General features: G+C 39.5%; 1 protein-coding gene across 3 annotated transcripts in view; it reads left to right on the top strand.

Annotated features, from left to right (window-relative positions):
- The window catches only part of SEPSECS (Sep (O-phosphoserine) tRNA:Sec (selenocysteine) tRNA synthase), a 57154-nt gene that overhangs the window by 16871 nt on the left and 28086 nt on the right, over positions 1 to 12197 (top strand). For all 3 annotated transcript variants that reach the window (XM_039542520.1, XM_039542519.1, XM_039542518.1), the window contains exons 6-8: positions 3116 to 3218; positions 7118 to 7247; positions 7348 to 7439. In XM_039542520.1, coding sequence (XP_039398454.1) covers positions 3116 to 3218; positions 7118 to 7247; positions 7348 to 7439 — 325 coding nt within the window. The remainder of the gene's footprint in view (positions 1 to 3115; positions 3219 to 7117; positions 7248 to 7347; positions 7440 to 12197) is intronic.

The raw sequence follows: 12197 nt of genomic DNA on the forward strand, positions 1-12197 counted from the left end.
CTTCAGCATAAGAATTGCTTAAATTTGGTATAATTCCAAAACAAAATAATCTTACTGCTGTCATAATTTTCTTTATTGCATCATGTGTATCTATTTTCTTTCATTAATTGCTTTGATACCTACAAATTCATAGCTGAATACCTGAATTTAGAAATGAAACACTATCATCTTACAGTTGAAAAATGGCTAGTGAAAATACCTTTAACTCTGTTATCCTACATTAGTCAAAACTGCCCTACATTTTATTGATTTAAAAATAATACACTTATACATGTTGGTAGAAGGATAGTGGGGTGAATAATTCAGTCAGAATACTATAAACGTTACCTGAAGATGAACTGGAAAATATATTGGCTAGCTTGAATCAAAACTACCAAATCAACTCGTCTGTTTTTGAACTAATGCAAATTTCGTTCATTCCTCTGCCTCCTTCTCTCCTTTTTTGACATGGTAGTGTTCTGTCCCTTGTGACTCTGAAATAAAATATAAGATCAGGGGCTGCATTAGAGCATACTACAGATAGAGAGGGTTATGAGCTTTTTATTAAAAGGATACTGCCAACCCTCAAAGACCACAAGATGCATATTCATAAAAGGAAGGTAAATCCCGTACAACGTTCCTGGAGGATACCTTTTAATATGTTTGTTTTTAAATATCTGACATTTTTGTTTTAATGCTGTCTAGAAGTATGCTGAAGTGTAAATTTTTAAACAAATGTCATGCTACGTGGGCTTTAACATTTTTATTTTTTAAAAGGTCAGGTTTTTTTAAAGCCTACATTCATTGTGTGCCCCTTTCTAAGTATTGCCTCTCTCTTTATTGGAAAGAGCAGAGCTGCAACGAGGGATTTTAGTGCCCAGGGCAAGTATAGTTGTGCCTCCTAGAGGTGATGTGTGGAGGGGGCTCGCAGGGCCACATGACCCTCTGCCCCCATATTTCTGCCTTCTGTTGAGGCGGGCTCCACAGTGTGAAAACCATTGCCTCCTGCCACAAGCCGGTGGATTGGAAGCTGGTGGGCGCTGCTTGGGCCCCTGGCTCTTTGCACTGTGTTTGCACATAACTTTTCAAAGAGAATATTTTCAAAAATAAATATAAGGAATGTACACAAGTTGGGTGGAAATCAAGGGGTTTTAGAGAGATGCCAAAATAATTGGAACCCTTTCCCAATGTACTAAAAGTGTAGATCTTATAAAATACCAAGAGGCCTGGAATGTTTAGTGAGCTCTGCAGGGTGAACCCCTGCATCTATGCTAAGCTTTATAGATCTGAGTGGGGTCCAGAGGTCCACACACATGGAGGCTCATGCAGAACTGAGCCTGTGTGGTAAATGAAAGTTTATCTGGATTGTGAGAAATCAATTGCAGCAAGGTGCTGATCCATGGATCTTTGCAGTCAGCAATAATAGGGCTACCTATTAAGCCTAAGGAAAACCTCTTTCGTTAGTAACAGTTTATCTGAGATATGAAAGCAAAGATATTGGTCCAAATCTTGAAATGATAGTTCATTGAAAAAAAGAGGAGTAGAAGATTCAAATTAGTGTAGAGGAAAGATTTATTGGCAGCTAGTAAAATAAAATGAAGATGGTAGAGAAGACCCAAACACAGAGAAATATCAACCATCCAGATATGGTACTAGCTAGGACCAAATTAATGTGCCTTTAAACTCAGCTGGGATCAAGCATATTTTGGCTGTCCTCTCTTGGGGTCCGTATTTGGAAAAGCACTTAAGTCAATGACCTTAAGAACATGTTTGCCTATATTAAGGGCCTTAAGCATCACCCTCTGATCCTGCAAGTGCAACTTACTTTGGTTATTATATTGTAGTTATCTGAAGATACAATAATTTATGTGCAACATCATTTGACTTTCTATGCTATTTGCTTTAAAATTGTACAAACCGCTCAGCAGGTTCCAAAACACACATTATTAATTTAGGTTTATGTACAGACAAAGTATAAAACAAAATAATTTGGTGTGGCAAAGGTGCCAGATTGGAGTAATGGGAGCCCAAAGTCTATTTCCCACAGAGTACATATCGTATGAGCAGCAGGAGTGCATGATTCTCCTCATAGATCTGTCAGTATTTCTCTCCTCTCTTGTATTTTCAAGAGGAGAGTGCTACTTCCATGCCAGTTTACTCCTTGGCTCTGCTTAGGATGCAGATGAGAACCAATTGATTTCAGAGGTGCTGGTGGTTTTTGAAATATGATTACTAGGCTTTGTACTCAGACTACCAACCCATTAAACATAGGGCACTCAGTAGCTATCAGAGGGTAACAACTTTAGTCACTACCTAGCTGGGTTAGATTGAACTGGGAACCAAAAAGTGAAAGGTTCTGTATACTGTGCTATTTCCAATCTCTTCAGACATTTCATTCCCCACACAAATTCTGAAACTTCAGTCAAATCCTTTTTGAGGCACAGTGCTATAAATTTAAAAAAAAATACAGAAAGCTGAAACGTGCTTCAAAAAATATATTTGAGCAACCCCAATGAAAGGTTTTTTTTGTTTTTGGTTTTTTTGGGGGTGGAGGGGGTGCTTTTTAACCAAAAAGTTGTTTGGAACTGAGATTAAGCATGAAAAATTTGAGCCCAACCCAAAAGGTTAGAGAGTGGGTATGGGTAACTGAGAATGTTAGTTAAATGGACAGGGTTTTTTTTAGTAAACTATCAGGTCACAATGGTAATACTAAGATATGTCTACTTTCAGCTAGACGCATGCCTCCCAGCCTGGGTGAATAGAGACATGCTAATTCTCCTTGAGCTTGTATGCTAAAAATAGCAGTGTGGACTTTGCAGCACAGGTTAACCACCTGAGTTAGGACCGAGGGAATCAGGTGAGCCTGTACTGGAGCAGCTAGTGTGTGCCATTCCCCCATGCAGTATTTTTAGTACACTAGCTCGAGGAGAAATAGTATGTATCTGTCTACCCAGCTGGGGGGCATACTCCCAGCTGCAGTGTACCCTAATATAATTGTGAAGAAGTTTCTTTTTCCCTCACTTGTCCCCATTTTGACCTTCTTGCGTTAACTAGTCCTTAAATGGCCTGACTCATACCATAACTTCACTGAGTTCGGTTATAAGTGTTTTCCTAATTTGCACTTTTATGTTTGTAGACTGGAAGAACTGTCTGTGATTTGTTCTAATTATGACATTCCTCATATTGTCAACAATGCATATGGAGTTCAGTCTTCAAAATGTATGCATCTCATCCAGCAGGTATGAGGCTTGTATTTCAAAAAGACTTTTTTAAAATGATATATTTATGTTAACCTTTGATAATGCAATTATATAGAACTACAAAATGCACAACATGGGCATGTTCTGTCAAATGTTTTTGCAGACTTGAGTCTAATCCCAGGCAATTTTGCATGTTCTGAGCAGATTCAAAGGAGAGAGAGTACTTTTTTAGAGCTGCTTCCCCCTGCTGACAGTCGGGTGGGCCAGATTGAGCAGAATTGGTCTCCAGCAACCTTCCTACAAGAAAAAACCCCTTTAGTCTAAAATGAAGGGTTATTTGGGCTCCCCACAACTTCTCGTAGTTAGGGGCTTGAAGCACCATTAATCAGCTTCTGATTATTATTCACAGTACAAAATCAGAAACAGACAAAGTAACATTGAAAGAACAGGAAGAAAAATAATTTCCCACAAATCACTTTGGGATTTTTTTAATTGTCAGAAATATGGAAGAGTCTTCAGGGTATTGGTGATTCTAAATCAATAAAGTATACATAAATAATTTGTCAGAGATAATGCACCATGTGAATTTGAGGCTGAGGAGAGGCAAGGTAGTAGAGGAAAGAGTAAGGAAAAGAAAGAGGTTAAGAGAAAACAAAAAAGTTCCAAACTGGTTTTTCCCAAAATGGCATGCAGTATGTGGCCCTTTCAGCTGCTTCTGCTTCTTTTTCTAGTGTAAAAATTAAGATGGAAGCTGTTCGGTATTCCAGAGGTCATTTTTATAAAAGAAAGGGAGTTAAAATTGGCAGCTGGGCAAGCAAACTGCTGCTGAAAGTGGGGAAGTTGGGGATGGAACCAAATAGTTCAGATAACTCTTTTTTTAAAATGAGGGGTGAGACTTGGAAGAAATTAACAAATAAATATATGCTCACCTTTTCTCTACTGTCTGAAACATAACATTTTCCCCTATCTTTGCTTCATTTTACTAAAATACTTTTCATAGTGGGAGGATATGTTTTATGTCGTCTTAAACCTGCTTCCTAAACTTATTAAAACTATTGTATGTAAAATCATGGACCATACTTGAATAGGAATTAAGACCTCTTCAGGATGTGAATTATTAGGCACCTTATTATTGATGCACTTCTGAGGTGGCTGAAGGAATATGACACAAGTGCCACAACATCCAACCAGTGTCCACCTCATCCTTGCTTATTGCTACAGCCTGTTCCCAGGGAGAGGAATAATTGACTGACACTGGATAAGGTACTTTGTTATAACGCTACTTTAAAAAAAAAAAGCCTGTTTTGGGAGGATTGTTTATTAAATGGAAATTTCCTAATACAGTATCTCCTCACTTAAGGTTGTAGTTATGTTCCTGAAAAATGCAACTTTAAGTGAAACAATGTTAAACGAATTCAATTTTCTCATAAGATTTAATGTAAATGTGGGGGGTTAGGTTCCAAGGAAATTTTTTTGGGGCAGACAAAAGGCATTATATACTGTATAGTACTGTACTGTGATTGGGAAGTGCCCCTGGCTTACCCCACACAGGCACAGCCCACTGCAGGCAAGGATGCTAGGAAGCACCTTTGCTGCAGCAGCTTCCCCAGAGAAGAAAAGGCTCGGACTTTGCTGGGAATGCTCCACACCCACCTCCACTCCACAGCACACCACATCCCCCCCCGTCATAGAATCTCAGGGTTGGAAGGGACCTCAGGAGGTCATCTAGTCCAACCCCCTGCTCAAAGCAGGACCAATCCCCAGGCAGATTTTTGCCCCAGATCCCTAAATGGCCCCTTCAAGGACTGAACTCACAACCCTGGGTTTAGCAGGCCAATGCTCAAACCACTGAGCTATCCCTCCCCCCAAACAGCTGTTTGGTGGCTTAGGACTTTCTAGGAAGGAAAGGGAGGAGAGGTGACACAGTGCTTCCCTGCTCCTCCTCTTCCCCCTCCCTCCCAGAAAGTCCTAAGTGCTGCCAAACAGCTGTTTAGCGGTGGGGGAAGCGCTGGGAGGGGGCGGGAGGAGGCAGAGAAGCGGAACTTGTACAATGCTCCCTTGTAAAGTTGCTGCTCTGCCACAGAATCTTACAAGCAGGCAGCCAAATGACGTTCTAAGGGAGCATTGCACAACTTTAAACAAGCATGTTCCCTAATTGAGCAGGGACTTAACATTGAAACAACGTTAAGCAGGACGACGTTAAATGAAGAGTTACTGTATGCAGCACCAGCTATAAAGCTGTTAAAACTCTTGTATCTCGGTAGTTGCAATCTACATGTGCTGTTGACAAAAAAAACACCGTCAGAAGTGTAGATTGACCAGACTTCTGAGGTCTTTAGGTATTTTGATAACATTCCTTTTACTAGAAGTTTGTTGTAATTCCTTATTTTAGAGGGACACTGTCAACTTATATCTTTCTGAGAAATGTTTTACTGACTGTTACAAAATGTCTAATATGGCTATAATTGAAAGAGATTAGAGGAAAAGACATCTTTCAGCGTGTTTAATTTTGTACATCTGACAACACTTTTTGTATCATCGTTTCTAATATTTCCCTTTTGTGTTGGGGTCACACATCAACAGGATAGAGGAAAACAGTTTATAATCTCTATTTTTTCAAAAAATCACAGGCACAGATAAGGGATTTTACTTTGGGTCTAATTCTTGAAACTACTTTTTTTTTTTTTTTTTTTTGGTAACTGAACTAGATTTCAGGTTGATGGTGACCCTTTAATAAAATAATTTTATTGTTTAATCTTCACAAGCATTTATATTTTTTAACAAAAAAGAACATTTGAAGTGAGATTATGGCTGCTATATGCTCCTGAGTGGTTGAAGGCCCTTGGCAAAACACGCTTGAGATGTGAGGATGGAAAACAATTACTGATGTTTTATAGCTTACTTGGTATATTTATTGTACCTACATTACAGTGGTTTTGTGAAATGTAATTGTTTGTGAAGCATTTTGATCTTCACATGGATGGGGCTGTGTAATTACTGAGTATTATCCTACAGCTAATGAGGGTTTCTTAACAGAGAAACTATATTATAGGCTAAACTTACCATGATCAAAATGTTAAGAAACTTAATTTCCTGTGTCATCTCAAATGGAAAAAATCATTTGTAACGATAATCGTGTCAAGAAACACTGAAAAGCACAATTATGTGCATTCGTGTATTGGGCTGTGCATTTCCTTCTGGCTTGTAGCTAGATATTTCTTATAACATCTTAAACATTTAACTGAAGTAATTATTTCAGAGTTTGTTAACAAAAGAAATCTCTTTTCTTCAATAGAAATTATACAATCTAGGATTAATTAATTTTAAGGTATATTTAGGAGCCTGTGCATTCCATGATAACAGCGGCAGAATTTGTCAATGGTAAGGGATGTCCTGGAGAACAATAGGCCCTGGGAAAGAAGTTCCAAGGTCCCAAACCACTATCATCCTCAAGATATTGGGATGGTGGGGCATTCCATCCCTCCAATGCAATGATATAGATGGAAGGGGAAAGGGGAAAATAACCCCGATTAAGACTCAATTTGGTAAACTTTTGAAATGTTGTGGGTTACTGACTTTTATGGGAGTTACACAGTTAAAAATCCATGCGGTACTTTGAAAATATACCACAGTGTGTAAAACTTCAATTTAGTTGAGTGTTTTAATTCCTTGCAAAATAGGCATTAATAGTAGAATCACAGATAGATGAACCTGTGGTGATGTATAGCAATGCAACCACGTTCTTGGCAAACACTACTAAGAAAAAAACTGTAACCATTTTCATTTTGTTTTAGCTCTAATGTATTTTCTATGAGAGTTTTATTAATGTAACATGGTGTCCATTGCTTTTATACGTAATACAACAGGATGCTGTCAAACACTTGTTCCTAATGTGTATATGTATGGGGGGGGTTGTGTTCTTTTTGTTTTGTTTTTAGGGTGCTCGAGTAGGTAGAATAGATGCTTTCATCCAGAGCTTGGACAAAAATTTTATGGTTCCAGTAGGTGGTGCTATCATTGCTGGCTTCAGTGATTCCTTCATCCAGGATATCAGTAAGATGTACCCAGGTAAATAATTTACAGATTGATTCATCTATGTGAAATAACAGCAAAGAACTTGAATAATGAGAGAGAGAGAATTAAAATAATCTGTATATCATTGCTTCAGGAAGAGCGTCAGCATCTCCTTCCTTAGATGTCCTCATTACCCTACTGTCCCTGGGTGAAAGTGGCTACAGACAGCTACTAAAAGAGAGAAAGGTAAGCTTTCTGGCAAACAGCATTTCTTTTTCATTGTAAATATAATGCAGTCACAGTACAGCCCAGGAGCATTCACATATGAGTATATGCAGTTTGCCAGTTTATCACTGGATCCTAAACTAGAAAATTAATGTAAAATCTTTTACTGTATTTCAGGAGCCACATACCTCATTGTTTAAAAATATGTGACTTTCAAAATAAATCTTTTACTTTTGAAAGCAACAGCGGTGCAGATTCCAGACTGTTTCTGACTTTGAAAATAAAATTGCTTGAAACGTGGATCAATTTTTTAAAATGTTCCAGTATTTGGCCTGACCATTTGACTTCAAAAGCACACAGCTCACAGGAAGAATACTAATTGAAACTTGAAAACAGTTTGTAGTAGAGTTAATGGGAGTGGTTATTTTTAGGTTGGACCATCTAATTTCAGAAGCGCTATTAATCTAGGGCAATACGTCCTTTGTGGCTGGGTCAGGCATTTTGCAGCCTGTCAGTAATACATGGCCTCAAAGAAAGTTGTGAGGATTTGATTTTATGTAAATATCTGTGTCTTCTGTTTTGTTTCGTATTGGGCTTAGACATGGTGTCTCTTCTCTATTTGCGCATGTCACATGTGTGAAATAAATCAGTCTGAACTTCATAGTCTCTCTTGTTCAAATATAATTCCATAGAACACCTTAATCACTAGATTCACAAACAAGGTGGTATATGGTACTTAGCTATATTTTGACTAATGAACAAAAAAACTGGAAAGTTTGTGATTTGTTCAAATTGTGAATATAATTAATGAATAAAGACATAGGGTTTACTTGCTGATGTAACTACCTTTCCTCCGACTATGTACTCTAGTTACTGTATAGGCTGGTCCTGAATTGTGTTTAACAATTTTAATATCAATTTTTTTCATACGAGCCACGTCCTACAAACTGAGAGCCACCTCATTATGGGGGAGCGAGGGAGGATAGCGATTTGCCTGAAACTTTCCATTACACGCTCATGTTTTCTGTTGCTTATAACTTTCGCCAAACTTAAAGCATTTGGACTGAAATTTTCTCTGTTTGCTCTCTGCCACAGGTTGAATTTTTTTTGTTTTTTGTTTTGGTTCAGCAAAAACAGCTGAGTCATTTCTGAGAACAAGTTTAGGAAAAAATAGGTTGTTTTGCAAATGTTAATTTCCCTCTCTTCCCTCCCCAACTGTTTCTCTTAAGATCTGTAGCACCTTCAGGGTTTGAAGAATGAACTGAAAATGTGGTACGGGATAACACTAGAGTCAGAGATTGCTTTTGCTGTTACTATAAAAAATCACTTAGCAGAATCATAAGCCTCTGAAAATCCCTGTTTGCACATGCTCAGTAGAGCTTGTGAGACGTTTACTTCTAAAATCTGAGTATTTCATGTGCACTGAATGTGCTTCCAGCTCCCAGTAAGCCTCCGCTGAATAGGAAAATGGAGATACACTAGCAGTGGCAGCCCCCCTTTTGGTCAAAGAGACGATGTTATGGGTGGGAACTAGGAGAAGACCATTAATTCAAATCTCCGCTCTTCCAGTCATTGCTGTTAATAATTCTGTGCACTTCATTGCCTTTATTATTTAACAGGACCTTTATATTCATACCTTTAAAAGCAGACATGTATGGATGTCCTATTTTACAGATGGAATAACTGAGAGGTTGCACAGGGTCACATCTGGCAGAGCTAAGAATAGAATCCAGATCTCTAACATGGCAGATCAAAATCTTATCCACTTAGCCACATTTGCCTTTCAGAATGAATGTTTCAAATATACATATCTGGCTGTGCTGCTGTCATAGCTAGGCTATAATCCCCTCTAGAACCAGGATTCAAACTCAGGATTCTTGATTTTCAACATTCTTCTGCTGCGTAGCTAATGGTTGCATAAGCCACTGGCGAAGTGTGCATCATGTCCCCTCCAGTGGCTGGTCCACAGGATTTTGCACCAGTGGTAGATGTTATTGCTGTGGATCTCGCCAAGGCTTAGGCATGAGCTGGGTGCCAGACATATGGATTTAGGCAGATTTTTAGGTACCATGGGGATTCTAGATGCTATGGGAATTTAGATGACAGGTTAGGGGTTTTGGAATTTTGACTATCTAAATTGTGGATTTAAAGTCTAAAGCCTAAAGTCACAGTTAGATATCTAAATCCTTTTCTGGATCTAGCCCTTTGTGTGCAGGCATTATTATCGTCTTTAATTACATGATCATATACTATTTGTTCTGTAGGTTTCCTGTCTCATTCAGTGCACCAGATGAGCAATGAATGATGTGGAGGGTTGCAAAAATGGAAAAGATGTTCTCTTTAGAGCTCTAATCTGAGGTTCAAAATGAGCTGGGTTGTGTTCCTGACTCTGCCACAGACTTCCTCTGTGCTGTTGGCCAAGACTTTACATAATGTATTCACTCAAGGGGGCCTAGCTAAGGTTGCTTAGGGATCCTTGATTCTGCTATTTCCTAAATGTTGAGTGCTTGTCTTTGCCCCCTTAATATGTTTAACATGTTTTTTGTATGTAATTAGGTAGACAGGAATTGGTACTTTTCTAAACTTAACATAGGTAGTTTTCATTTAAGTAATGTGTGGTGCATCTGTTCCACTCTTTGGATCTGCTCTAAATAAAACGGTGTTAAAACTGTTTGCAGAGCACTTGCAGGTGGTTTGTGGAGATCTGGCAGGCCACATGGTCCTGGATCCTACAACTTGTTTTCAGTTGTTTCTACAGGCATCCAAGATCTTTGTTGTAGAGTTTGAGTGTCTGGAGAAGGAGGAGCCAGCCTAGCTGAACATATGCAGCTGCTATAATTATCACAGGAATGTTGCAGTTGTGAATAAGATTAAGAGTGGGAACTGGAGAGGGGAGGCAATCCAGACAACTAATGTTGGAAGACCCATAGTGTATGGACTTTTTTTTTTTAAGTGTTACTTTTGAAATAAATTGTCTAATGTTTTTGTATTTTGGATATCTGTGTATATTTTCAGAAACACTGTATGTTGGCATCAAAAGGAAATCAGTTTCCTTTTTCTTCTATCCATTTGCTTAAATAATCATAAACAAATTAATTATGCCTTTTGGTAAAGTTAATTTTGATTGCGGCTTATAACGGTGATGAATATGTAATGTGGAGCTGTAGGAATTGTCCATGTCACAAATATGGTAATTCTTCAACAAATAAAATGTCTTAATGAATAGCTGTATATTTCAAAAGTAGTGACATTATTTTCCTGGAACTAGGATTCTAAAGTGAATAAAACATCAGATATTTAAACTTCATTCAATAGGCGGGTCTTTTTATTCAAAATGTGGCTATATGCTATAAACATACTTTATGTATGGTGTAAATATTTCCTTTATTGGATTTGTGGTAGGAATAAGAACCCTTCTTTTTTAAATGTGCTTGCTCCTGAGCTGTATAACTCTAATGGTGATAGTTTATTGTCTGTGCTCTGCAGAGGCAGAGCTATTATGCTCTCAGCAGGAGCTATTTATAGCTTGACACTGAGTACTTCTTTCTATATTGGTGCAGCCTACACCTACTCAAAAAAGAAGTGAAGCTATAAAAAACTCCAAATCTTTTTTCTTTCTTTTCTTACCTTATCCTTATTCACATCAAATGTTACTTCAGGTTCTTTGAGCTCAACTCAAAGAACCTGAAGTGCCCAGATTTTTAAATAAAGAAGGATAATCTCTTGCAACAGAGGGAAGCAAGAACCAGACTACGTTCCTGCCCTTCACTGGGGAGAACTGACTCAAGGTGTAAAATGCTATCTGGTGGCAGAGAGAGGAGTGTGCATGGAATAGGCAGGCCCAGAGGTTCAGGGCAATATAGAGGGAGTGGTTGTGTGACCAAGGGCAGAGCAATGAAGGAATCCAGCTGACTCGCAGGGCTTGGGACTAAGGGGCTATTTAACTGCTGTGTAGATGTTCAGTCAGTCTGGTACCCGGGCTCTAGGACTCCGCGAGGTGGGAGGGTCCCAGAGCTCAGGCTGCAGCCCGAGCCCAAACATCTACAGCACAATTAAACAGCCCCTTAGCCTGAGTCAGCTGGCACAGGACAGCTGCGGTTGTCTAATTGCAGTATAAACATACCCCAAGGGTGCATGTATTTAGAGTTCAAGTGGCTGGGGCTGGCAGCAGGTGAGCCTATATGAGGGATTGATGTGTCTTTAAGGGATAAATGCAATGGGTATGTCTGGGAAGGAAGACCTGATCACAAACACCTTCACCACTGTTTTGCTGTCTCCAGAGGGGAATTAAAGCAGTTTTTTTTCTTTCTCCCCTCTTCTAGCCCTGTCACCTCCATTATCACTATCCTAGTGGCAGAATTGCCTCATGCATTTTATATTAATTGGCCCAGGGACTGTCTCTTGCTATGTGTTTACAGACTGCCTAGCACAATGGGTTCCCGATCTCAGTTGGGGTCTCTAGGAACTACTACAGGGGTCCCCAACGTGGTGCCCGCAGGTGCCATGGTGCCCACGGGGGCATCTATAGGCGCCCGCGTCCTGGCGGCAGTGGAGCACCCGCAGAAATGCTGCAGAATTTCTGTGGCATTTAGGCGGCGACGCCTCTCGATGACGCCGCTTGTCGCCGACAAGTGGCGTCATCGTGAGGAGTCGCCGCCGAAATGCCGCAGAAATTTGGCGGCATTTCGGCGGGTGCTCCACCGCCACCACGGTCCTTTGTCTGGCGCCTGCCAGACGAAAAGGTTGGGGACCACTGCACTACTGGAATGCAAAAAACAG

Source organism: Mauremys reevesii, linkage group 5 (genome assembly GCF_016161935.1).
Source record: "Mauremys reevesii isolate NIE-2019 linkage group 5, ASM1616193v1, whole genome shotgun sequence".
In the NCBI taxonomy this organism is placed as follows: domain Eukaryota; kingdom Metazoa; phylum Chordata; order Testudines; family Geoemydidae; genus Mauremys; species Mauremys reevesii.